Genomic DNA, 26,010 nt, shown 5'->3' on the forward strand with positions numbered 1-26,010 from the left:
TTGAAAGGAAAGCTATTATAGGAAATTTTATTTATAGTACAATGATGTCATACAATGTACAATGCTGTACAAGCAGCTGCATCGAGAAGCACAACTCGTGTGCCACTGGCCTCTGGCACTCTCGCAGGCCTGCCCTTTCACCGCAGTGCCTACTACCCCATCCTGTCGGAGAAGACGCCTATGCGGTAGATGACGAATACCTGCACAAACAAAGGCCGGTATGATTGTCATTCGAACCAAATGTTCTGTGTCTGGTACAGGAAACGCTCCTCACTTCATTTTTTTTTTACAGATTTCGCACTGCTACATGTGGGAATGATCAATATATGTTCAACTACTACGGAGAGGGCCAAACCCAGCTTATTGATTAATTTAGAAGCCCAAAACGTTGTTGCGCAGATTTCATAAAATTAATAAAAGCGAAACCCATCCACCAAACAAAAAACATATGCAACAAACAAATGGTAAGAAAATAATCTGTGCTATGAGTTAGTGTGGAGCGGCAATATTCCCAAAAGACCTGCGAATGGGACAAAAAAGAGACCATCTGGAAGTTGTATGCCATTTAATTGGCCTCAACTACGTGATATCTCCAATGTTTTTTCTGGCTTGCGGCGAGAAGATAATAAAGATGGTACTACTATCCCGGCAGTAGAGCTCTCTCCATGCTGCCTGCATAAATAGCGTAACGTATTTCAGCAACCGTAACGGTGTGGCTAATACATAGTTAAGATATAGCACAACTCAGCAGAAATAAAGCAAGGAAGAGACTCCCAGTGAGATGCATAACGAAATTATAAAGAGTGGTGTGACAATAGTTGTGTCCAAGATATGAACATGCACATTAGGGTGATGTATGCTAACTGATACGTACTCACTGTTCCTTACGCAAGATACGCACTCACTCATACTCACGGGTAATGACACTACTAAAGCTAGGTAATCGCTCACATTCAAGTGTGCTCACACTCGTCCGCTCAGACTCAAGTTTCTAATCGAGAACACCCATGACCACCAGTACTCACACGGGTTCGTAGTCACTTTCATTCGGCTTAACTCGCACCCGATCGCGCTCATATCGCCTTCTTTCCCACACACCAGCGCTCATTCACTAGCATGCCTACATCCAGTCACACTCGGCAAAATTCAATTCCGTTCACACTCGTATCCACACACACCCCTCGTCGCTTATTAAAGCTCCGTCTCTCTGTTATGAAATTTGTGTAGAGCGAATATGAATCAGTCCATTCGTGAATATGCCGACGTAAGCCCTGGGGCCAATGTTTCAAATGGGGACGTCTCTTCGTTAGGGCAAGAATTATGTTCCATAGCAGGATTTACATAACGCGCTCTCCCTCACCTGCAATGCAAGAGAAGGATAGGAGCCAGCTTATTCTTCGCGTAGGCATGGCTACAGTCTAGCAATGTGTGTGTATGTGTGTGTGTATGTGTGTGTGTGTGTGCGTGCGCGCGCGCGTGTGCGTGCCTTCATGCGTGCGTGCGTGAGTGCGCGCGCATACAATGATGCAATTGATGGTGGTATGTTCCGGACGACCACCAGTGGCACCTTGCTCTTCGAAAATGCAGGAGTTGTGTCGAATGAGCTCTCGATCACTTCGAAATGTGGTGAACCGGGAAATTATTGATCAGGGCACTCAGTGAGGTGCGACGTAATCTTAATACATTCACCTCACGTTTACCGCTACATCGCCCCGATATTCTTTTTTTTCTTTTACAGTCTCAAAAATTCTGTCTTCACGAGTTTCTGGGCATCTGCAGTCGATATTAAAGCGCCAATTTGTAGCGGGTGGTGCTGCACATTGACAGAAGGTGAAATTAGGCTTTTTACACGCTCTACAATTTTGTTACGTGTGACCTTGATTGAAGACAACTTGAGGTCCGACTGTTTTGAGTATAAAATACTACGAGTTGGTTCCTAATCTCTTACAGAAAGAAAGTGATATCTGAGCGATGAGAAGCATTTCATACGTGAGAACATAAGGGCGATGTATGCGTCCTTATCTCAATTGCTACACGATGAGCAAAACGGGAAGGGGGTGAAAGCAGGAGCCAACGTCTCGGCAAGTGGACTTGTCTTCTCCAAGAAGACGAGTCAACTTGTCAAAACATTGGCTGCTGCTTTCGCCTTGCTCTCACTTTTTACTCATTGTCTTGTATTTACATCTCCCACTTTCCCCCTCTTTTCCCTGGATTTGAATTGGTAGATTATTTTCATAAAGGATAAGAATATATGACCCCGCTGCCCAATTCTACTTCATCGTGGCTGCCTGTAAAATGAGCAAACAAGCTAAAACATCTTGCCTACGCTAGTACAGATTACATGCTGCATGTACAGACATCGTCATATTTTAAAGTAGTGCGAAAGCACTAGGTTTGGGAGTGCGTCATTCTGAAGGGGACGGGGCAGCAGACGACGCTTGCACTGGAGAGTGCCCTCTGCTCCCTACGGGTACTTCTGCAACTATCACTGATTATGGCCGTCGCAAGGCGCTAAACTTGTTTACGGTGAGTGCTCCCGTGATATAGTTAAACATGTGCAATGGAGCACATGTTGGGATGTTTGTCTCCTGTTCACTCAATAACGTTTACACGAGGATCGTCTTCCAGGCTGTCCCAATATAACCATAATTCTAAAAAAAGAAACAGACTCTTCACGGAAACCTTCGAAGGGAACGCATTTTTCATTTGAAGCACTATGAGGTATAAATTAGGCTAAGCCACATTTAATCTATTATTTGTTAATGAGGGTATGGTAAATTCAGATGCTTTACCTCACTAAAGCAATAAAATCTCTGCGCTGTCATGGAAACAGCTCTTCAAATTATATCAGCGAATTAATAATCGGGGAAATCGGCTTGTGATTTCGCTTTGTCTTTACTGTAAAACAAGAATAATATTTGTTTGAAAATACACCCATGTGAGATTTAGGTAGGTTTAAGGAAGACGAATAGAATGAAGAAATCTAGCTCAAGAGCAAGAAAAACTAATGTACACTACCTCAGTTAGCGTTCTGTATTGTTGGTGAACATGGAATGGAGCGCGATATGTCAAGCTGTCTACCACAGGGCGAGCATTACTTCGCTGCTGTCATGACCGACTGGTGCCGTAGCTCGAAAAAGTACTTACGTCAATTGCTATCTGAATGATGATATCTCCCAGCAGCAGAGTTGACCCGTTCTGCGAAAAAAAAAAAGGATGGTTGGACACTCTTCCTATGTGCAAAACGCGGTTACGATCTCTCATCAAAAATCTCCTAAACCATTAACCAATATAAAAACAGTTGTATGCGGAATTGATGCGAAAAAAAGAAAGATTCATTTCTTATCGGTTTCCCAGGTGGGCAGTGTTCAGCTTAAGTAATATATAGTTACGTGGCTACGATATTCAGTCGTTCTCGAGGTCGCAGCTTCGGTTGCCGGATGAAACCGCCGTCTTACAATAAATAGTAATAAAGAAAATCCACATTTTACGAGCTTTTACAGCGAAGGGAACCCGGGTGTCGAAAGGTATCCAAAGCCAACATTGGAAACGTTTCTAGTAGCATTTGCATTGTTCGTGGTGTTCAAGAGCTCTGGATTGCTAAATAAACAAAGAAACTAATGAATCAATGCAAATTTTTTTGAAGACCTTACACCACCATAGCATTTTGTACGAGAATTTTCGTAACACAAATAATTATAACAGCGAAGCTGTTAGTAGAAGTGCTCAAAATTTATGGTAGTCCTTTCACAAGGTCACTGGCAGAATCAGATCAGTCACCACGTTTTCTTTAGAGGGAAATTGGTCATCTTAGGACTGATGTTCGGAAATAGATTAACATATGTGAGCGAAATAAATGTTGCTTAGAAATGCATAAACCATCGTTTTCTACCTATTTAGAGTCACTTTATACAATGCTAAGTTTCAACGATCCCATGGGAGTAGCATAATTGTGCAGAATTTTATATATGAGCAAAATGGAGTCTGTTTTATGCCATGTGTGTGTAAGGTTTAAAGAGTCTAGGTTATTTGCTGGCTTTAGGAAGAAGTATTAAATTTTCACTTGCATTCATTATTCGGGCATCATGCGAACGACGATATTTCCGCGTTATCTTTGCAGAATAAAGCAATGAACCGGTAATAAATATGCACAGGTATATGTTGACACGCTGTTGCTGACATTCTGCTATCAAAATTTAATCTGTTTAGTGCATTTACACGATATATATATATATATATATATATATATATATATATATATATATATATATATATATATATATATATATATATATATATATATATATATATATATATATAAGGGCTGTGAGACCAGCGTTCCGGGGCTTGAGGAGAGCGTATTGCGGACCGCGTAAGAAGTTCTCCCATTCTCCTGAAAGCCCCAAGTTTACCTTCCTGATCAAGAAACCAAGAACCGTTATCGGTCTACTTTTTATGTCCAGGGCAGGACGAACGCTTCCTCGTGGATGTCAAGCCCTCTGTTTCCAAAGGCGAGCACCCGCCCCTTTCCCCCTTCCCACGCCTGACCTGGTGACGTGGTGTTGAGCAAGATCATCGCGGATCTTTACTCACGGAACCATGTTCAAATCACAGTAAAGCATGCCACATTTTTTCTAGCTCGGAGTGGCATCTCAGGCCGCAAAAAAAAGAACGAAAAAGAATATGCCAACAGCATGTGGGGCTATTGTGTTCGAGTTGCAATCGCTTTAGGAAGTTCCGCCGAGTTTAAAGAGAGTTCAACGCCAGAACACACACTGACCCTTTGGCGGAGTATTTGGCCATCACGGCCCCCATGACTCTTGCGATTCCTAAACAGGGGCATATAATGCAGGAGATGTGGCTCTACTTTAAAGAGCATTCGGTAAATAAGCAATATTCTGATCCTATTTAATAGCTACTACAGCACAATATATGATCCAGACATGTCAGCTCAGCCCTGTCCTGCTCCTGCCGGCTGGCTCTGTCATACGCATGTGAAAATTTTCAACTTTTCCACAGTGCCAAATTTTTTTGTCGTCATCGACTGTCACTATCGTACCGACTTGATTTCCTTTTCTTTGGTACCGGTGATTTAGTTTTATAAGACTTCCAGTTATGGGCTCTATTAATTACAATGCCTGTCGCAGTCCAACACCTTTCATTATCCCCTGCTTTGCTTCTCAGCCACTATTGTGTGGCGTGGCCAAGCACAAGGTAATGGACTCGATGACAACCGCCTCGACCGAATTTCGATGAAGGCGGAATACAAGAAATGCTCCCCCCTACAGCGCATAGGCTGCACATTCGGGAAATCGAAGTGGTCAAAATTATTCTCAGCATCACAACCTCATAACCAGGTTGTGATGTAGGCACCAAATTGAACAGACCGCCATCAATGTTTATCTTCGTTTATGTAGGACAATGCCTTCCAAACTTTGCCCTCTTACCCATATTACCCGCCTCATGCCATGACGACTATGATTTATTGTTAAAAGTGTAACATCAAAACATGCCTGAGCTGGGTGATCCTACCTGTATCCGATTGTGCAGTGGTATTCAGTGGCGTAGCCAGAGGGTAGTAAACGCACTTCTAGACCCCCTTCCCGTCCTCGAAATTTCTGTATACCACAAGAACACGCCATTCCTATTTCGAACGTGGGTGGCATTTATTTTTTGCTGCCCTTTGTGTTGACTTTATTTCGTCAGCGCTCAGCGCCATAAACCCTAGATGCGCACGGAAGACACCTTGTGAAAGTCACGCCCTCAACTATACCAACGGCCACTTCCCAATAATTCTTTGTTGATTGGGCAAGTACACAACATAAAGAAAAATAAGGCTGCTAAAAGTACGGATAAAATAGCTCTGCTTCCTTTTATACCCCAACGGCGATATTGTCCCTTGGTTGCCTCTATTCTGTGATGGAAGTCGTCCCGGCTGAGGTGGAAAGTACCTTTTTGTGAACAAAGAAGTTTTACAGTGGAGCTTTGTATGTGTTCCCCTCCCTTACGTTGTTCCATGTCCGCGCCTCAAAACACCCGCGCCCTCTATGAGGAGGCAAAGCGAACCAGTTTGTGCTGACACCTGGCGTGACAAGCTAAGAAACCATACAATACATAGTTTCAAGCAATATTTACTAGCCGGCACTCTGGAGCCAATTCCTACGGGAGCTGCAATAATCGAGCATGGTAATCATGGGAAGTACATGAATTTGCCTAAGCTTCGTCGTCATGGCTTTAAATGTTTGTTCGAACTTGTAAATTCGTCATTTTCAACGAAATACTGTGCAATAAATAGGTAATAACCATGTTAAATATCATTCCGCCGGAAGGTTTCGAGCTCAGGACTCCCAGCACAGAAGCCCGACGTAGAAACCATTACGCCACGGACGCTTGCACCGAGAAGCGGCATATAACGCTCTTATGAATTCCTTGCGGGCAAGCCAGTGACTTGAGATGCCTGGCACGTTTCAGTTTGGACAGCTGGACAGGTTGAGTCACTTTTAGGAGTGATTGTGCGAGTTCAAAGAGCATTCTACAGACACTGAAGGGAAAAGCACCCAAGTAAGTAAACTGTTACACTTAGTGGTGTGCGTTGTCTGAAGTTTAGAGCGCAGCTCTCTATGACCCGTTCGTGCTGTGAGCGTCGGCGGCGGCCTCGACGTAATCGAACGAATGAGCACAACAGTGAAGGATGAAAGAAAAGCGTAGCGCCGCCTCGTTCGCGAACCGTGGTGCCGTGCACGACGTGTTCTGCGATCATCGCTAAGAGATGGCGCCAGGGTACAGGCCGTCATCTCTTCACTTTTTTTATCTTTCTTCCGTTGCTGGTTTTTGTCCGCTGACAAGTGTTAAACGTTATCGATCGATGCATGACGCGCCTGCTTGTATCAGAAAGGTATCGAATGTTATCGATAGTTCTATCCGCTGGCTCTGGTCACCAAAGCTTTTTGTAATCGGATTATATGGGTGACGCCAATTGCGTAGTACTTTCTGGAAAACACGCCGGCACCACCGATTACACTGGAACTTTCCACCAGTCAGGTATAAAAGCTGACGCATTCACTTGCAGATCAGAGTTTGACGATTGACGACTCTTCTCACCGCTATTGTTGTACTTGTGTGTTACTCGCTCTGCAACGCTTCGCTCCGTTTAAAAGGTGCCGCGCGGGACAGATATTCCACGCCATCCAATAAATCGCGATATGAAAGGACGTGCAGAGCTACTCTGAAATTTCCCATTAGGAATTATGGTAATGGTCGTTGAAAGCTGACATTCATGGAGTAGAACGGCGGCATCTGTTTTCTTTCAAGAAATGCGTTGCTGGGTATATAAAAATGCATTTTGTATAGCTCTAAAACTTGATCTAGGTTAAAGCAGTTACGAAGAAAATAAAGTATTGTGTTTGCTTTTTCGTGAGACCACCACTGTCTCTGTTTAACGAGTCTCCGTCATAACATGCGTGTCAGTCTGTAATATGCGTAAGAAGGTACCACAAGAAGAAAACCGACAGCTGTACACTTACCGCCTCCAGCACCAGCTTGAACTGCTCGTTATGCGATTTTTCAGCAAGCTTCGTTAGAAGAATCTGAAAAGCATAAGGCGAAAACACTTGCGCGCATTACTTCCGCGATATGTGTTTACATCTCAAAAACGTGTTCACGAACTTAGCACTCAGGGCACAACAGCCGTACTAAAATTTAATGATGGCAGTTGTTGACTGCAATCATCAATTATCAATATAATGTCACTCGCTTTGTTTTCAATAAACAAGTGCAAATTTGCCTCAGTTTAAACATCAGCTCATAGAGGTTTCCATGAACAACGCGACACAGAGGCCATCTGGTCGCTTGCGCCGTCTCCACTGTATACAACAGAGCGCTGCCTTCGTGATCAGTTTCTTGTACCAGGACGGAGGTGCGATATGCACTGAGCCATAAGCAATTCGTATTTACAGAGCGCAGCTTTTAATGGCAGGTTCCTGCGGCGAGCGTCTGCTGCGTCGGCGTAACCGAGCGTACGAGCGCCGCGAAGAATAAAAGCGAACGCCGAGCGCAGTGCGAGATGAAAGAAGGCCGACAGTGAAGAGAGGAGGAGGAAAGCGCAGGGGGAAAGCGCGGCAGCGGAACCATGATGCGGAAAGCGGAGGAGGAACGATGGGGAGAGGCGCCGCGCATGCGCTGTGTTGCCGGCAGCCACGGCATCCGCAGCTGCGTGAGAAAGCTCATCTGGGCTTCCGTAGGAGGGGGAGGGGTGGCAGTGTGCCATGAGAGGGGATGTGCTACGCTTGCCCACAGCGTCAGCTGCTGAGGTCAGTCCGCGGCGCCAGCGCGTGTGGTGTGGACCGCTGCTACTGCAAGGGGTGATGGCGAGAGCCTGAGAGTAAGGCTCTATGTGACTTTCCCTTGGGTGCTGTCGCCGCTGTCTCTGGTGGGACGATTTGCCCGCGACGAAGGGCCGCTCTGGTCGCTGGCGGAATGTGAGCGTGAGAAGAAAAAAAAAACATGGTGGCTGGCGACGATGGATACGAGATGGCGCCAGAGTAGCGCGAGTCGTCTGTACGGAAACAAAGCGCTGCATGAGCAGAGCTCTGCCTGCGGCAACGGCAGTGAATCGCACCCACGCACTACCTCTCGCGATCTCCCGATTAGCGAACGTGCCGCACGAGATAGGTCTTCCGTGCGAGCCCATATATTGCGAAAGGAATACACGTTCGGAGCTGGGCTGAAATTTTGGCTTAGTGATCATCGTAATCGTTTGTGAGCGTTTTTTTTGGCAAACCCGGCAAGTAAGTGTGCAAAGCACTAGAACGAATGTTCAGGATTATAAATCGCGAGCCTTATCACATGTCAGCAAATACTTTCTTGCCCACTACTTGGTTCATACTTGAAATATAAGCGTGCTGCGAGAGATGCACAAGAAAGACTACAGGGAATAGCCCAGGCTACCAACTTCAGTTCATAAAACGACAGAAAGCCTATATATAGGTAATCTAATCACATGCGGTCACGTGCGGCACCCTTAGGCTCGAAAATTAGACAATCAGATTGCAACTACCAACACGAAGTGTGCGCACTCTGTTTCAATGGCAAAAAAAAATTATTCAACAGGGAAGAGCTCCTCCTCTAGGCCATTTTAAATACAGATCAGCAACAAAACAGCGAAACATCCAAGCAATGCGTAAGCAGTAAAAAAACAAAGCCCTAAGAGAAATGAGTCGACAAAACGCGTATGCGAAGTTAATAATTGATGGCAATAAGAACAGAAAAGTCGATGATGATGAAAGAATCTTGGAAGACGCTTAAGCTCCGCTTTTAAGCGTGAAAATTGACAGCAGTGAAAAATTCCCGAGTGCTTCTCACGCTTCCCGGCGCCCGCAGCTTATGTAACCGTAATGTTTACCGGGAAATGCTGGCAGCGAAGGTCATGCGTGACGGCGACTTTTCTAGTGGAAACACGTCATCTTGCGTGGGCGCCATCTGGATGGAGTTGCAAGGAACCAGCCACGCTACTCTATGAATAACACAAACGCTGGAAAAGGGTTTGTGTTTGAGTTTGGGAGTAACAATATTGTGCTTTCCCGTATATTCAAATTACAATGCGACGCCATCAAGTCTGTAGGTTGTGCGTAAGTCGTCCTTTAGAATTATTCTGGCGAAGTTTATTTCGAGACAGTCAATTTGTTCGGTAACGCATTTGAGGCACACGGAGGGCCCAAGCTGCTGGGTATCCGTGGTTCGGGGTAATTTTAACTCATAAGACAGTCGATGCGCGCGCTGTCGCTGGATTGTCTGCGACATGAGCTGATTAATTCTATCGCCTCAATACTATGACCAAAGGAACGAAAACACTTCAAACCTCATATATGACCATCGAGAAACGCAACTTCCTTGTCTGAGAGTAAAATCAAAGGCGTGCTTATGCATTTGTCCCAATGTTGCCTGATGAAGTAAGGCTGAATGTTCTTCAAAGTTTCAGAGCTTCAATATTCAATTTCTGTCTTATCACGTGCTTCTCCCACGATCCTGATTTGATGGAGCTCTGTAAAGGCTGATCGAAGCTGTATAAAGGCTTTATGTCGTTTCATGAAATAAAGTTGACAGTCTGCGCTCCTTCCTGTCCGCCTTTTCTTTTATTGTGCCTCTTGACCAGCACGTTTATATTTCAATAAACTTGAAACACTTCGAGACGTTTAGTGTTCCTTGTATAACTTTTATGAAAAAACAAACAAACTTGTCGCCTCCTATAGGTCTGTGTGTGTCTGTACATAGGGTTAGAAAAATACAAAGACATTTCTGCAAAAATCTGTACTAAATAACGTAACTGAGTGCCAGGCACCGGCAGAACGCGGCCAAGTCTAGGACAAGAACGACAACATAAACGCCATTCATCACGTTCTGCTTGGTCTACGTATCACACTTGTTGACCTTCTGTTACATTATTCTCTACGAACATGCTCAAAATTCATCATTTTTAACTCTTTGTTGAATGTTTCAGCTTTCTGCACCACCTTTCATTAGTCAAAACCACAAATTTCGTGAATATCGCATGCTTCAAAAATTGAGCAATACAAAGGAGAAAAGGGTAATAGCACCCATGAGGCAACCTAAAGCACACGCACAAATTTCACTTGACACTTGACATCAAAAAGCCTACTTGTAAGCCAAACAATACCGCGTCGCATTTTCACAGAGCCACTGTAATGTAGCATACATCTTCGCCCAACAATTGTGTAAAAGGCACTGCGTATTGTGTAGCTGTATGTCACACGGGGAGCTCGTACAGCATTGTGCAATCCTGTGTCCTTCTTAAAACAGTGTTTACCGTGCACTACGCAATGCGAAGATCATGCACCAACAGACGCAAATATTCACGATATAGAGGGAACTATTGCGCTGGTATACGCATGCACAGGTCAATCGAATATGGCGCTTCAGCAGCAACGAGGGAACAACAATAGGTGATGCAGTTATTAGTAGAAAATTTGTCTTTCTGGCTTCCAGCGGCCTTTCGTCATTGGAAATTAACCACATTTAACAATTAAGGGCGTGCTGCGTGAAAAACAATATTCCCAAAAGTTACGCTTGTCAGCTTGCACTTATGCCTTTACCATGTCTAGAAAACTACGGCTGCCTGGACACTGAGCAATATGAAACACCGAAAACAATCCGCAAGAATGACTCGTCACTTTAGTCGGTGGACGAGCGCACAAGATTCTCGGCAGCGCTGTTTTTGCAAAATACCGAAGACATTCCAAAATAAAAAAAAAAACCACACGCACAAAGCATGCCGACCTCTATGATTTTCTATGCATCGTCCTCGTATGAGTTGAAAGACAGCAGCGCCACATTTTCCTCTAGGAACGTTTCTTTGAATCCCTAGGAACACAAGAGGGATCGTCAAACTCTGCACACACCCATATGTCGTTGTGCATGATTACGAGCTCAGGCGGGCCAATTACCATTTATTTTCATTTATTAAAATCAGGATCGTGTTTAACGTAAGAATGATAACTGTTCTCGAAGTTCACCGTTTTGGTGGATCAGAACTCCAGAATTCTGAATATTACTATTAGGCTTAGCTTTTGTGAAAAAAATTGACACTGATTTCTGAACTGAATTAGGTTAATGTAGACATGGGGAACTTCGTCGCATTATTTGCCGTTGATGCATTCTAATGGATGCATGCAGGGTTTTCACACGTAATTTAAGCATAAGGTGACTTCTAGCTATGAAAAGGTCTTGCAAGTAGTAAGAATAAGACGCCTTGAAGAAGAGAAGCCCACTTCGCGAAAAATTGGCTGCAACTTTTACTTCATTCTCGTTTTTCTCATCGTGTTGAATTTCCATCTCCCGCCTTGCCCGTGCTCAGTCTACATTAAATGGGTATAGTCATGGTACCCCCGATACATGGCTATCAGCATTCTGATGTTTAACCTTAATCCTTTGATTGCGAACGTAGGCTTGAGATTGAACTCGTAATCCTGTACAATAAGAAATATCACGCAATCCTCCTTACATGTGCAGTGTCAAAGTTATAATTTTACTTATAAATCACCATCGTCCAATTCGAATGTGCTGCCTCCTTCTAACAAAACCTTTGTAAGGAAACTCACTTACGTCGAAACCATAGGTGCCAATGATCGTGTGGGCCTGGAAAGTTTGAATGAAAAACAGTACAAGGTAAGCACATATAATTACAGTTTGCTGCGTGGTTTTCTGCAAAACGAGAACCTCATTCTGCCCATTTGCAAATACAGGTTAAAAAGTGAAATTGTTTTTAGGCAACTGCTTAATACATTTTAATGAAGTAACAGACAGACAAACAGAAATAATAGGTCAACATCCACTGTGAACTTATATATTCGGAGACCCGCTGTTGACGCTTTCGTCGTCACCTAGCCGCTGCATTCGCCTTGTCTACAAATTTTACAGCACCAGCATTTGCTGCTCTTTAGGATTTTTGCATCCACCTTTATTCCCGTTTCTTTATATCTGCTTGTCGAGGGCGCTGTCATTACATGTTCATTCTGTCCTCTGAACGTGCACTAACATCTGATCCGTTGAGAAGGGGTTCGTTGCTAAGCTGCACGTATTTAGACATCGGCACATACTCGTTGCCCTAACTTTGTCTGATGGGAGGATGAAGGCGATGTAGGAAGGCACGGAAGTGTTATTACCAGACACGGCGGGCAGGTTGGGGCCAACACGATAAATTTATATTCATGCTACGCTAGGGTATCTTTTTACTACTTCTGAAAAGTAAGCACCGAGTATATTTGTCAAGTGGGCAGGGACCTGACGTAGGTCGTGCCGAGGCAAAGACGCATTTACGAAACGAAGAGTCTAGAAGACATGACGGAAGCGGCCGCTCACGTAATCAACAGTTCAACATGCAATCAACATGTAATCAACTACCGACGCGGTAGTTTTGTGGCATTGATGATTTTCAAGGTCGGGGATTCAATCCCGACAGCGGCAGGCGCATCTCGACGTGCCCGAAATGCACGAACGCTCGCCTACTCCTCTTTAGGCGCCCACTAAAAAATCCGAGGCTGGCGAGATTCAAGCCGAGCCCCCCACAGCCGGGTGCTTCATAATCAGTAGAGTATTTTGCTGGGCCAGTTGGTGCATGGTGAACATATAACGGTTTCCAGCAAGTACGAACGTGAGCGCAAGAAGTAGAAACGGACGGGACAACGCCCGTTGTTGGTCAACCAGCGCTGTCCCGTCCGTTTCTATTTCTTGTGCTCGCGTCCGTACTTGCTGGAAACCGTTATATCTTCGTAATCAGATTGCGAGCTTGGCACGTTCTTCACGCGACTTTTGCCACGTTGCTTGCATCGTGTGAGGTGACAGTGGTTAACCTTCTCGAAGGCTATGAACAATGGCGCGCAACGACACCCCAAGGAAACATGTCTCGCTGTGTGTTCTGTCTGTTACGGAGGGCCCATGTAAGCACTGTTTAACAACAGCTGAGCACTCTACGTTGCAATAAATGCAGATGAACTTAATCATTAGCCGTAAGCATCCCCGCCAATCAGCGCCCACGAACGCAAACACACTGCGTACGATCCGCATATTCTTTTGCACGCTTTCATTTTATTTATTAACAATTTCTATACTCAAATAAACAAACAAGTAATTCCCGCTATGCTTTACTCGTTCTCATGGTCTGTTGGCGTTGCGCAGTTGAGACTTACGAAAAAAAGACTTCTCAGTTCAGCTTCTTCTCCTTCATTTAATAAGCAAGGACTTCCAGACCTTGGTCTGAACATGAAGTTGTAACTTGAACTTGTAATGGGCGACCGTGTCCTTTCGTTCATCACGCTTCGCTTTAAGTGCACCGCGCTATTATATAACGCAAAAGATATTTGAGAAAGTGTACCTCAATCCGGGGCGATGATTTTACCCCACGCTTTATTAATCTATGACAGCAGCTATACAAAAAGACATTCTTGTCTTGCTAAATTGGCCCTCATATTAGAACATGTGCATGATAAGCAAAATGACAGAATTATAAAATTTGATTCCTGCGCCATTGCACCAGATAAATAGTGCAAGACACCGGCCAATTGCTTAGGTGTGGTATAGCGGCGAGTTAAAAGATATATCCAGTATACTGCACACTTCAAGGAGACCCTGAACCACATTTTTTCAAAGTGGAGAAAGGTATTCAAAGAGTGTCGGACCCTTGGGCCCTCTCTGCAGCGCGCACGGGGGAAGCGTTTGAAACGCGCGCCACAACGGCACTCGTCGCATGGAGCATGCGCACCGATCGTGTATCGTAAGAACTCGCGCGGGGACTGCCGGGAAGGCGGCTGCCCGATAAGAAGGCAGCGGAGACGGCACTAGAGGCCGTCTCCGTCTAGGCTTCTTTCCGAGCGGGCTGCAGAGCAGCGGGTAAAGCGTTTTGTGTCCGCGGAAAGAGTGCTCTCGTTGTTCGCTTTTTGAACTGTGTCTGCGCGCGTGGTTTGGTGCTTGCCTGCTTTCTGCGCTTTATGCATTCTGTTATCGACCGAAAGATTGTGTTGGTTGATGGTTTGTAACGGCCGTTCTTTCGTCGCTCTCTTTGGCTTGTATATTTTGTTGCCTCGTTGTTTTGCTGCTTGCTTCTTTCCTTTTGCTGATTTTTGCTGCTTTGCTTCTTTGCTGCTTGCTTCTTTGCCTTGTTGTTTTCTGCGATTGGCCGCGAGGCTGCGGTAATTTTGAGTCTTACATTCTACCGTAAATTAAAGCGGTTCTTGTTCCTTGCGCCTTTGGTCCTTTGTCGTGCTGGTCGCGGCTCGCGGACCCCCTGAGCGAAGGCGAGGGGCCTTCAAGAGAAAAGAGGCGATTTCAGAAATACTTTACCGCGAGAAAGTACTTCAGTGCGTTCAGCAGAAGCGGAGTCATTGGCAATCAAGCACGGCCTCCACTGTGCTCCCGTTCCTCCTTCGATGCCTCGCACTGCGAAGGCTACGACGCAGTGGGGCGGGCCCACTGCGTCGAAACCGCCTTCGAAACTTCACCGAGGCGCGCTCTTCTAATGTAATTTTGGATGTTAACGTAGACGCCACGACTTAAGATTATGGCGCCTACGACGCGCCAAACGTAAGTCAACCGCGGTTCTCTTCAGCGAGTCGCAGTGTGCTTAGTCAGTGGACTCGTGGCGGCACCTCGCGGTGGCCGTGGTATCTACGCAGCGTAGCCGACCGCATCTAGCAATAGCAGCAGCGTATGGGAATCCGCTTTATCGCGAAATAAAGCGTCTAGAAGTGAGTGAAGAGCTGGCTTCTGTTTGAAAAGAGCGCGTTTGCGAGAAAGGTGACTTCGCCTTCCGCTTGCGAGCTACACGTACTGCGTGCGACAGCAAAACTTGGCTGAGATGTTCATAGCAGCGTATGCTATCCGCGAACTATGTTACTCCACCAAGCCCGAGGCGTGGTTCAGGGCCCCTTTAAAGAAAATTTGCTACGAAAATGAAGAAAGATGCCTGTTGAAATATCCTTTCGTGGTATGCTGGGTATACTCACATTTGTATCTTTGAAAGGTACAGGAGAGGGGGGTACTTATTTGTGAAATAGTCGTCTTTAAATTTATTAGTGAGCAAGGGTGCCTCTAGTGAGATGTTCAATAACCAAGTTACGAGAATAAAAAAAGTCAATGGCCAGTGGACTTTGCGGCGTGTGTTCTTTTTTCCGTCACGTTGTGTGAAGCCCGTTGCAGCCTGCGTATTGATTTGTGTCAGCCACGTCATACATCAGATCAGTGTTCCTTCTAGGAAACTAATGTTCACATGAAACCTACATCAGATTTTTGCTTCATGCTTAATAGATGCAGCAATGGCTGCCTCACCGCGCCGAGGATTTGCTTGCACGAGCCTGAACTCAGAAAAATACGAAATGGCTGCCACATTTATTACTGAGCAACGTTTACCAGAGTAACATTTACCTTTAACGAAATTAATGTTGCCATTCATATCGAAGTAAAGGCAATCTGACGCAGCAAATCAACAAGTCAGACTACACGCTCACGAGTCTATGTAATCTGGCCGGAAGCTAATCGGCTTCAGTACATGTTACTTTCGCACTAGAAGGGATGGACCGTCTGGCGAGTTGTATGGGAATCACATTCCATCACTGAGGCCGTAAGGGAAATGCTGCAGGAGGCTTGTGACAGAAGAGACCCGAACCGATACGGGATCACACTTTGTGTTTCAAACAATGCTTTAGATTTGTTTATCGAATCATTCCTAACAATAAACGATACAAAGAAAATATATACAGGCAGGAATTCAGAACTGCTTTCTGGGTTGTGTGACGGGTCCGGAGACTAGAAAAAAATGTATATTAGGATGTTCTATTGATGACGCAAACCAAATGCGTAAACGAAAGGACAAATATATGGAGCATACGTGTACGTTTAGCAGAAGACAGGGAATAAACAATAACACCTAAAGGGTTAAAAGTCGACTGAGTTGGTATCCAATCAAATGAAGCAATCAAGAAAACATGAAAAGAGAATGAGAATATTACAAATGACCACACAAAGAAGGCACGGATGATCGGTGGTAATTGAAACCTGATTATAACAAATAGGTGATATTACAAACAGTAAAGAAACTATAACAACTAAAGCAAGTTGAAAACAAAGTACGTAAAACGATCTTGAAAACCTAAATCAGTTGACGATTGTAGGAGAAAATGCGCAATGTGACTAATGTTGTCAGCATTACTGTGATTAAAGTTAAAATCTACGAAAAGAGTATTGAATGCACGAAATGTTCTTATTGAACTAATTGTGTGTGTTAGATTGTTTCATAGTTTTGTTGCGAGAAATGAAAATGAAAAGAACCCATAATTTGTTCGAATGTGTGTCGCTGTTATAGAGAGCTAGCTGGAGACGATGGAGCTGGAGATGTGGCTGCAGGATTGCGGAACCTTACCGAAGACCTAAAGTGTGTACGATTTAGAAAATTGTAGGTTAACGCTAAGACGTAAAAGTCAATGAATGATTTGACGGATTGAATGTTTAGCAGTGAAAGTGCAATTGACACCAAATCACATCCCAGAAATATTGTCTCTGCCGGTCTTTGCAGCACGTTCTGATTAAATTTGAAAGGGCCATAAAAACAAGAATACAAAGTAGGAAAATAAAAAATATTACCAAACATTAGTCAGTGTTGTAGTACTTCCATTGGCTGTAAACAGTTATTTGATACACTTCACAAAATGCTTCAACAACGAAAAAATTTGTGAGACAAATTCAGTACATATTTACTGCGATCTCATAAATTATTTTTATAGGATCAGTTACTTCATTCTTATGATTGAGGTAAATGTACATCACACTTGTCCAAGAAGTGTCTTCTATTTGTGTATGACCGCACAGCATCATTATATGCTAAACTGATGCTACCGCTAACCTGCGGTTAAAATTTATGATTACCAGATAATACTTAAATTGCGTAAGTTTGTCTTGGATCTCAAGTAATTCTGCATGTACTGCCCACTGAGGCTACGCTTTGAATGCAGGTTTTTTATTAATATTTGTCAGTTGTAACGCACAGTTTGCCACGTCAGCTTGACTTCACCACCAGAAGCGCAAATCATTTTCTGAACCAATTATATTTGGCCTTTGTATCTGAACTGTTTTGTCGTGCAAGTTCTATATAAGTGGGAGATTTGTATTTTGATGGCCAAGACTCGTGATCTTGCAGTGATGGCTTTTCACTTAAAGTCGATGATACAACTGACAACTTTGGTTAATAAATAACCAATACTACTGAACGGAGGTTAGCAAAATGCGCGGAGGATCCTTTAACCATGCACCATCGCTTATCCACGAGTGATAAAGAGTGTGTCTGTTACGTGGGGTTCCGCTTCCGCACTACGCACTCTAAGGACGCGCTGCAACTGCTTTCTGTGCAAGTCCCATTATGGTAATCGGTACACAAAAATGCGGTAGGAGGGATTACAGCGAAAGCAAGGGTCCGATATGTCTACAGAACTGTATTGTAGGTTACATACGAATCCCTTCCACATCGGATTTATCGTCGGACAGATCGTCATCCCTTTCACGTTGAACATACTTACACCTCTGGAATCCGAGTCGCCCTTGAATACCTGGAACAAAAAAACAAATTCCAATTCCAACTTGATGTGCATAGTACATAGACGAACGTTTGTGTGCTATACCAATTTCGATATCTAATTATACGTAAAAAACAGTAATCCTTTTGCAGAATGCGTGAAACTGTTGCACCGTTAATGAGTATATTTCTAAAGTTCTATGCGCAATCGCACATGCCCCACAGGACCGCGAACTTCACAGTGTGCAGCTTATCATTAAAAATATCAAACAATGCTTCTTGACTTTAGTGTTGTAGTCATTGGCATGAACTTTTTCTTTGCTACAGTGTACCTGAATACAAAAATAAAAAGGAAAATTTCGTGCTAAGCAGGAGCTTTGCCTTGAGAGCTCCAGTATTCGTTTCTCTGCCGCTGACGAGTAGTCGTCACGAACAAAAATGCCTGACACAGCAAACACAAGACGACTATGTTCGTCAAATTGCGTCCAGTTGCCATATTTGACACTAGATGGCCAACCTTGTGCACGTTGGGTCATTGTGCCTCGCCTTTCTCCCTATTTCGGCCTGCGCTAATACCTGTGCTGGAAACATGGCTACCTTTCAGCCACATGAGAAATAAAAGTGTGATGCAAAATTAAGTATTCTGACGGCTCCTCGTCAGAATAAAGCTTTGTAGCGATTTGTTCGCAAAGGGAAAGTTATGCGCTCTCCTTTCAGGAGTGGCACGACGGCGATTCTGCGGATGGACCAGGGATTCTCGCAGCCGCCTCTGAGCTATTCCCCAACTTAGTAACTATGCTTTTGGCGCTGCAAGAAATTAAGCACTATTCATGCACATGTCTTATGCGCCGTTTGGGTTCTCTTCGCTTCGTATTCAATTTTTCATAGTCGTCGAGCCCTACAGGACGCTGTGCCGTAGGGGGTCAGCGGAGCAGAGTCATGCAGAAAAGCCTTCTTCAAGCTTTGGATTTCCGAAAAAACAGCGACCTCAATTAATTGACAAAATGTTGCCGCTTTGTTCAGCAAAAAAAAAAGGAAACCTCTATAAGCTCAGTCAGAAATAGTCCTGATAAATTTGGTACATTTCTGGTCATGGTGACACCAGTCAATGAACTCTCATGGTGACACCAGTTGGGTGTGCGAAGGTAGTCTCAGCGTTCCAGTAACTTTCTGTTTTCAGCGCATAAAAGATCGTTTTCTTAGAAAATTTAACTCGAACCACAGAGCATTTTCACCCCAAGTTAGACGGTGCATTTTTTTTAAAATCAGTGCCACCCTGAGAATTCGTTCCAAGTCGTTATGCCTTGCAATTCACTAGTTAGAATTCATAAATAGCGATATGTGCTGCATAATATTTCGTAAAAAATTCAGTAGATGAAATTCTGCTATTTAGTCAACTAAAGAATTGCTTGCTTGTGGACGTAATGCTCGCCTTATTGAGTAATTTACTTCAAAAGTTAAAATTGACATATCTGTCTCCATTATTTTTTGTAAAGCTAATTAAATAACACTCTATTTAAAGATTACATCAACTTGAGCTATCTAGTTAGTTCCGCTCACAAATTACTGCGAAATTCATGGCAGCAGTTGCTCAGTAACACATATTCGCGAGAGCGAAACAATTGCACGAGGGCTATAAATTATTACATCCAATTTTTTCTCTTGAGACAATCTACAAGGCGGACCATAGATAATGATGATACATCTGTGAAATGTTCTGGATATCACGCTTTCTTTTTATAAATTGCGATTGTTCGCCAAATCATTGAAAAAATTTCTATTTATTTTCATGACATAGGTAACAACACTGAGGCAGAAACAGTCTGTCAAGCAGAGTCGACCTTAATGCCGTTAGCATTGCAGCAATGTAGCGATACACCCTATTCCGAAACTGTTCCAAGTAATCATGACATGGCCGTGCCAACAAAGGATGTCACTTCACGAATCGGCTGCATGAAGAATTTTTCCATTCCCTCTGTTATAAGCGCAGTTACATGTAGTTATGACGAAAATCACCGTATGTATCTCTCCCTCCTTGCGTGTCTACTAGCACACTGATAGCTACTAGACCACTGAAAGGCCCCGGCCAAAAGTTGTTGGACTCGTCCGCTCAGAGGGCTCGTCGCAGCAGCCCCTGGCGGCTGCGGCGTGTCACGGGGCGTCATTACGCAGCACGCTAAGCTTATCTCGGAGGCCACGCAAAGCAGAGGCAGCTATGCGCCACTACAGCACCTACAGTCAACAGCAAAAGTTTGCGGGATGTGCGAGCGCGTGGCAAAGCGACCCTCCTCCCCTTCTAGCGGTGAACCCCTGGTGTCGAGACTGGCGCTTGCACGCATGCGCGTCCCTCCGTTACTGCAAGCGTGCATGTTTCCGCGCTTCCTCTTTGCGCGCCGGCGATACCCGAACGTAGCCGCGAGGTAGCCCACTTGCGATATGCGCCGTGGCGGCTTCGACGGGCATAACTGCGTTGAGTACACAACGGAAATCAATTGTCCATTTTTGTCTTGCCGGTCTCCTTCTATATAGCACGTCTTGTGCCACGTTCTTCTGCGGCAGAATGCACCGTTCGTAAAAAGAAGTAAACGACTAAAATTGGCCACGAGAAGGTGCAGCCCTGAAAAAGAAAAATGACATGTTGCGTTCCCCACCGGGCCGGCCCAATGCGTCGGCGCTCGTGACTCGACAAAAGGCGGCCGCAAGTTCCTGCTTCAAAGCACGTTTCACACAGTTTCGCCCGTCGAAGCCACCACAGCGCATATCGCAAGAGGGCTACCTCGCGGCTACATTCGTATATCGCCGGCGCGCAAGGTGGGAGCGCGGAAATGTGCACGCTTGCAGTCTGGGAGGGAAGCGCATGCGTTTAGGCGTCGGTCTCGACACCAGGGGTCACCTCTAGAAGGGGAGGAGGGTCGCTTTGCCACGCGCTCGCACATCCCGAAAACTTTTGCTGTTGACTGTACACCTCCAAAGCAAAGCTGAAGTATCTTAGGGCCTTTTTTTACATTGTAGACGAGCATTTTTTCCTTATTTACCTACAAACAAGCCATTATAGTAATATTGAAAATGTTATGGCTGTCCTGAAATAAGCCAATAAATGTTGGTGGGCTTCGCTGTTTCCGATGTCGCTTCATGATGACATTCCAGAGGCGGGACTAAGAGGTTTTTGACATGATATTTTATATTCTCTGCTGAGTGCAGTGCAAATATGTTTGGCTGATGTGTTCACAACAGGCCCTTCTACAGACCAGCACTGTTTCCCTAGTAATTCTGAAAAATGATTTAGGCCTTTAGAAATAAACTCCATTTTAGTCATTTTGAAGACTATTCATAATGGAGCAAACGGAAAAGTTTACCAAGTGTTATTTATGAAGGCATAACCACCATATTGCACATAGTGAACTGAGTGAGCATTGCAAACAGTAAACACTTCAAAGTGTACTGATGGCATTCCTTCGCAAATCCCACCGACATTCCTTCGAGAGGGCAAGGGACGGTGGTATATAGCGAAAGCTTTCTTTGGCATAGTGTATAACTCACCAAAAAGGAGACGAAGAACAAAGCGAGGCAAAAGAACAACACTCGTACTTTTGCAAGAAATACGAATGTGTCCACCAACGTCTTGTTGCCCTGTATGGAAAATTTAAAAACTAATTTGAACCATTTGTTCAACACATGACGGAAAATGACCCCACTATGACTTTGCAGCGTATTACTGGAATCAAACCCCACTATATTGATACACCTTTCAAGAATGACTCACAAGACCTGGCTACAAAAGCGGTCAACCACGCTGCTCGCACTTATTCAACATGGAAAGTTGTGTGAAGAACAAAAGTGCAGCCATGAAATGTGGCATGAATGACGCCAACAGTAGAAAGGAATGTAAATTGTCAGAAATGTGAAATAACCAGAAAGCTTACAGTCCACACCGTAGATCTTCTTAAGTGAAGATTGCATATCGACATATTCTGGCTGCTTGACTGTATCAACCCAAGCACTCTTTTAACCCCTCACTTTAAAACGCGCTCAGGCGGCAAATACAAAATAACCTAAATGCAGTAGATGCATTTTCTATGCCGGCTTCGCATAAGCACCATTTAACGCCTGAAAAGCGCGATCGTCTCAACTTCATGCGAAAGGTCGCCACTAATTCGCTTCAATGTTTGTACAGCCACGCGCAGTTTCGGGTGTAATCAGTTTGTTTGCGAGCTCCAAATCACTTCTCAGCGGTGGCACGCTCACGCACACTATACGCAGACAACTGTGCACATGGTTCCAGTGTCCAGATTCGTCCTGCTTAGCTATCACATCCAGATTTAAAGGCCTTAATTCGTCATGCGTGCAATCACAAAATAGCACTAGAGATGAGCCGTTGCTGCGCGTCAATCTTTTCGGCCTGCACGAAACGTCACACACACCTAAAATAACAGCCTCTTCGTGTGTACACCCTCATTTGGCCGCGTTTTTTCGCAAATTGCTTGGTGCAAAGTAGCGACAACCGCTTAGTTTATAGCACACTAAAGAGAAGCAATATATCAAGTTTGGGTGCTGAGGTTCTTAATTTTCTTTCGTACTTGTGGTGCTACAACGCAGTTAAACTTCTTCGAACTCATTAAATTTGACCTCATAACTTTTGGTCGAACAATGTGTACTATCTCACCGGATAAAAAAAAGTAGCTTCACCAAACGCCGTCTATAGTTATGGCATAACAGTGCCAGGAAGACTCTTTTCATGGCTAGGGTAGCGATTATGTTGTTCTTTCCAGAAAGATGTAATAATTCAGCTCTACTTTATCTTTGTCTGGTGTCTCCTCATCTGAATAGACTCGCTCGGCGCAGCGACACGGCAACGTATGACGTGCACTTTCGAAATCACACAAAAGTGCCCAAAAGTTCTTACAGTCATGACGCCCACGAGCAGGATCAAGGCAGTAGCCACAAACACGCCGAACACAACTATGCCTGTCATCTTCGTAACGGCGTCTGCAAGGAAAGAATAAAGGTACGTGCAAGAAAAAGTACCAGTGCCTCTGTTCCTTTATTGGGCAGTGAGAATGCTACGCGAATGGCAGCAGTACGCTGAAAATAATGATGCTGATCAATACAACAAATACAGAACTGTGTCGGCGATATGAGCAACAACATTGAATCGGAGTAATGGCTGCCCACGTGTTTACCGTTCTGCAGCCATTTGGAATGCTCCTGTGATTTAGGGCTTGTAGTAAACAGCACCGAATCTGCGAAAATTTTTAAGCCAAGGCTAAATTGATGCAAAATATAACGTTCCACCATTGTGTCGTTTTTACATCCTTTAAACCACAAATAGTAACGTCAATGTACACCAATCACCCTAAAAATCCGTTTACAACTGTGGATACGATGACGTCAAGCACGTGGAATTTTTCCACATTTAGCGATATGAGTACACATTGAAATGTACAGGAAGTTAGTGGTCTTCCGACTCTCATGTAGCCAAAGGTAGAAGTGTGAGTCAAATTTTTAAAGTTTCGTTTTATTCAACAAACCTCCGAGATTCCTTCTGCTCTGCATTCTTTTGCGCCGACAGCGAATCTCATTGCCTGTTTGTGTTCTAGGTGCAGTACTGAAAAGTTACATAACCTCCTTACTTTGTTTTTGTAGTTCTCCTTTGAGATGCACACGCTATCATAGTCCGCTTTAGGTGAGCCTGCTGTCACTTCTACAATATATACACAAACCCCATGATTAATGATAGAGCTTATATATATATATATATATATATATATATATATATATATATATATATATATATATATATATATATATATAGATTCATTACCACTCCGTGACTTACCCATTTCCCTGGTAATCAAATATAGAAGGTGAAGACCGTTCTGTAACTGCAAAAAGAACATAAGCATTTCCAATTTTAGCGTCTAGACTGAGAGACGCACACGTAAAATAAAGCTAGAGAATTCTACAATATTCTTTCGAAACTCAATGCCCCTTAATGGGCTTTAGTGATTTGCAACTGCATTCCTGGTAATGACTGGTATGGTAGGATGGCGAAAAAACATTTTTTTAACTATTCCGGTTAGACATCTGAAATAAAACACCCACTTGTGTTCTATCATGTTCTCACCTTCTCACGTTCTCACGTTTTCACTCACGTTCTCGTGACGCCTGCGGCGAAAAGGACGTTCCACGTCCGCCACCAAGGCTAACACTCCCAGGGTTCTACTAGGACACATAAATACCCTGGAAAGTGGATGGGGACACAGCGCCGCGGTAGCTCAATTGGTAGAGCATCGCACGCGAAATGCGAAGTTTGTGGGTTCGGTTCCCACCTGCGGCAAGTTGTTTCTTCATCCACTTTAATTTCCATTAATTTATAGTTTCTTAATTTCATTGATCAAGCACAAGTAATTCCCCTATGTTGTCCTTGGTGTCAGTGTTTGTTGGCTTCTTATCATATGACTTATAAATATCGGGCCCCTCGGTTAACCCCCTTTCTTCTCGTCCACTTGTGTAGAGAAATAGATCAACGCTTCATAACGTATATCATTAAAACGAGTTCTCTTTACAGTGCACGAAAGAAACAAAGGACAATATGGCGTCGTGGGTTGCCATGTTTGCGCAGAGGCTTGGAGTTTGATGTCATTTTGAGGTATGCAAAACACACTGAATTGTTGATCTTTGTCTTCAGTGAAGACACAACAGCGTAGGCCAATTTAGTTTATTTTCTTAGGTCCGGTGGCAATCATACAACTTAAGTATTTCCATACATAAAAATTGAACGGCCTAAAATACATGCGGACAGAGAACGCATGCGACAGACAAGATGGCTGCCTACCCTAGTGAACCCGCAGCATGTGTACTCAGTCCGCGTCCTACTTGCACCGTTAATTTCCTAATGCCGACAAACCAACTCGCTCAAACTGAAAGTCTACTTCTATGAACTTTCGAAGGCACCTGAGTTCACGCTTGCTTGGACATTTTACGTAATCAATACAATTTTTTTTCAAAAGCATCGAAGCCACACTGGAGAAATATAACAGGCGAGAGGTGTCGAAAGGATGCAGTTGGAAACACATCAATAATCATGATTACCACGCATTTAGTTAAAAAAAAAGAAAGGATTGCACTATATGCCTACCATTTGAAGTGCATTTGGGTGTCAGGGTATATCTTTGACTAGAGAGGCTGCATCATAGAGCAGTGTCTACAAAGGCATGAAATGAAAAATTCCCTGGCGAAAGCAAAGAGAGTTATGGTCCGCCCGACGGTTCTATATACAAACCATTCAACAAGTTTCCTCCTGGCATTTGGCGATCATTTCCTGCAGAATGTTTGGGTTGCATGCCATGTCCCGAGCTTTCAATTCCCAAACTAGATGGCGTTGAGCTTAAGTGTCGTGGTCTCTCTGTAGTCGGGATAAGTGTAACAGAGATACCCGTTGCTTGCTCAGCAAACGCACCTCAATAGACGTCTCTTAATGGGCCCCAGGCATGTCGTGGTCGCTCAGAAGTGCTCTTTCCGAGCATGCTTAAGCATCCTCTGTATCCAATTCTCACTTTTCAATCAGATATTGTCCCTGGCAACGTCACTCTTTCTCTCTGCCGGACACGTGATGGAGAGCACTGCTGATAGACTTCAGCGCCACTTTCTAATGATTTCACTAGACGGCATCCACCATCTGTGTCAGAGCTATTTTAGGAAATTTTTGCCAGATGCAGGTGGTGAAGCGGTTTGGCAGAAAGGCGCCCCATGTTCAGTCTTCCTTTGTCTGTGTATTTTGTCTGTGAGAAGTAAATGTTATTGCCCTTGATAATGTGATATATGACGTGAACCTACCATTCACACTCTTCTAGCGTAGCTTTATAGTATAAAACATGGCGATACAAAGGTATTCAATAGAAGAAAACCATAGCTAAAGCAGTTGCCTACGTCCGAGACAA

At 44.1% G+C, this 26,010-nt stretch overlaps 1 protein-coding gene across 3 annotated transcripts in view; it reads right to left on the minus strand.

Moving 5' to 3' along the window:
• LOC139046875 (uncharacterized) overlaps positions 1-26,010 on the minus strand; it is a 32,010-nt gene continuing 6,000 nt past the window's right edge. Inside the window, exons 3-10 of one of the 3 annotated variants that reach the window (XM_070520803.1) lie at positions 23,907-23,952; positions 22,974-23,056; positions 21,611-21,700; positions 18,075-18,104; positions 12,118-12,150; positions 7,524-7,586; positions 3,148-3,198; positions 1-200 (exon numbers count right to left, since the gene is read on the minus strand). In XM_070520803.1, coding sequence (XP_070376904.1) covers positions 153-200; positions 3,148-3,198; positions 7,524-7,586; positions 12,118-12,150; positions 18,075-18,104; positions 21,611-21,700; positions 22,974-23,056; positions 23,907-23,952 — 444 coding nt within the window. In that variant the 3' untranslated portion in view covers positions 1-152. Of the gene's footprint in view, positions 201-3,147; positions 3,199-7,523; positions 7,587-9,400; positions 9,478-12,117; positions 12,151-18,074; positions 18,105-21,610; positions 21,701-22,973; positions 23,057-23,906; positions 23,953-26,010 lie in introns of those variants that run through there. The other 2 variants (XR_011506960.1, XM_070520804.1) reach the window with 2 other exon arrangements.

This window comes from Dermacentor albipictus, chromosome 6 (genome assembly GCF_038994185.2).
Source record: "Dermacentor albipictus isolate Rhodes 1998 colony chromosome 6, USDA_Dalb.pri_finalv2, whole genome shotgun sequence".
NCBI lineage: Eukaryota > Metazoa > Arthropoda > Arachnida > Ixodida > Ixodidae > Dermacentor > Dermacentor albipictus.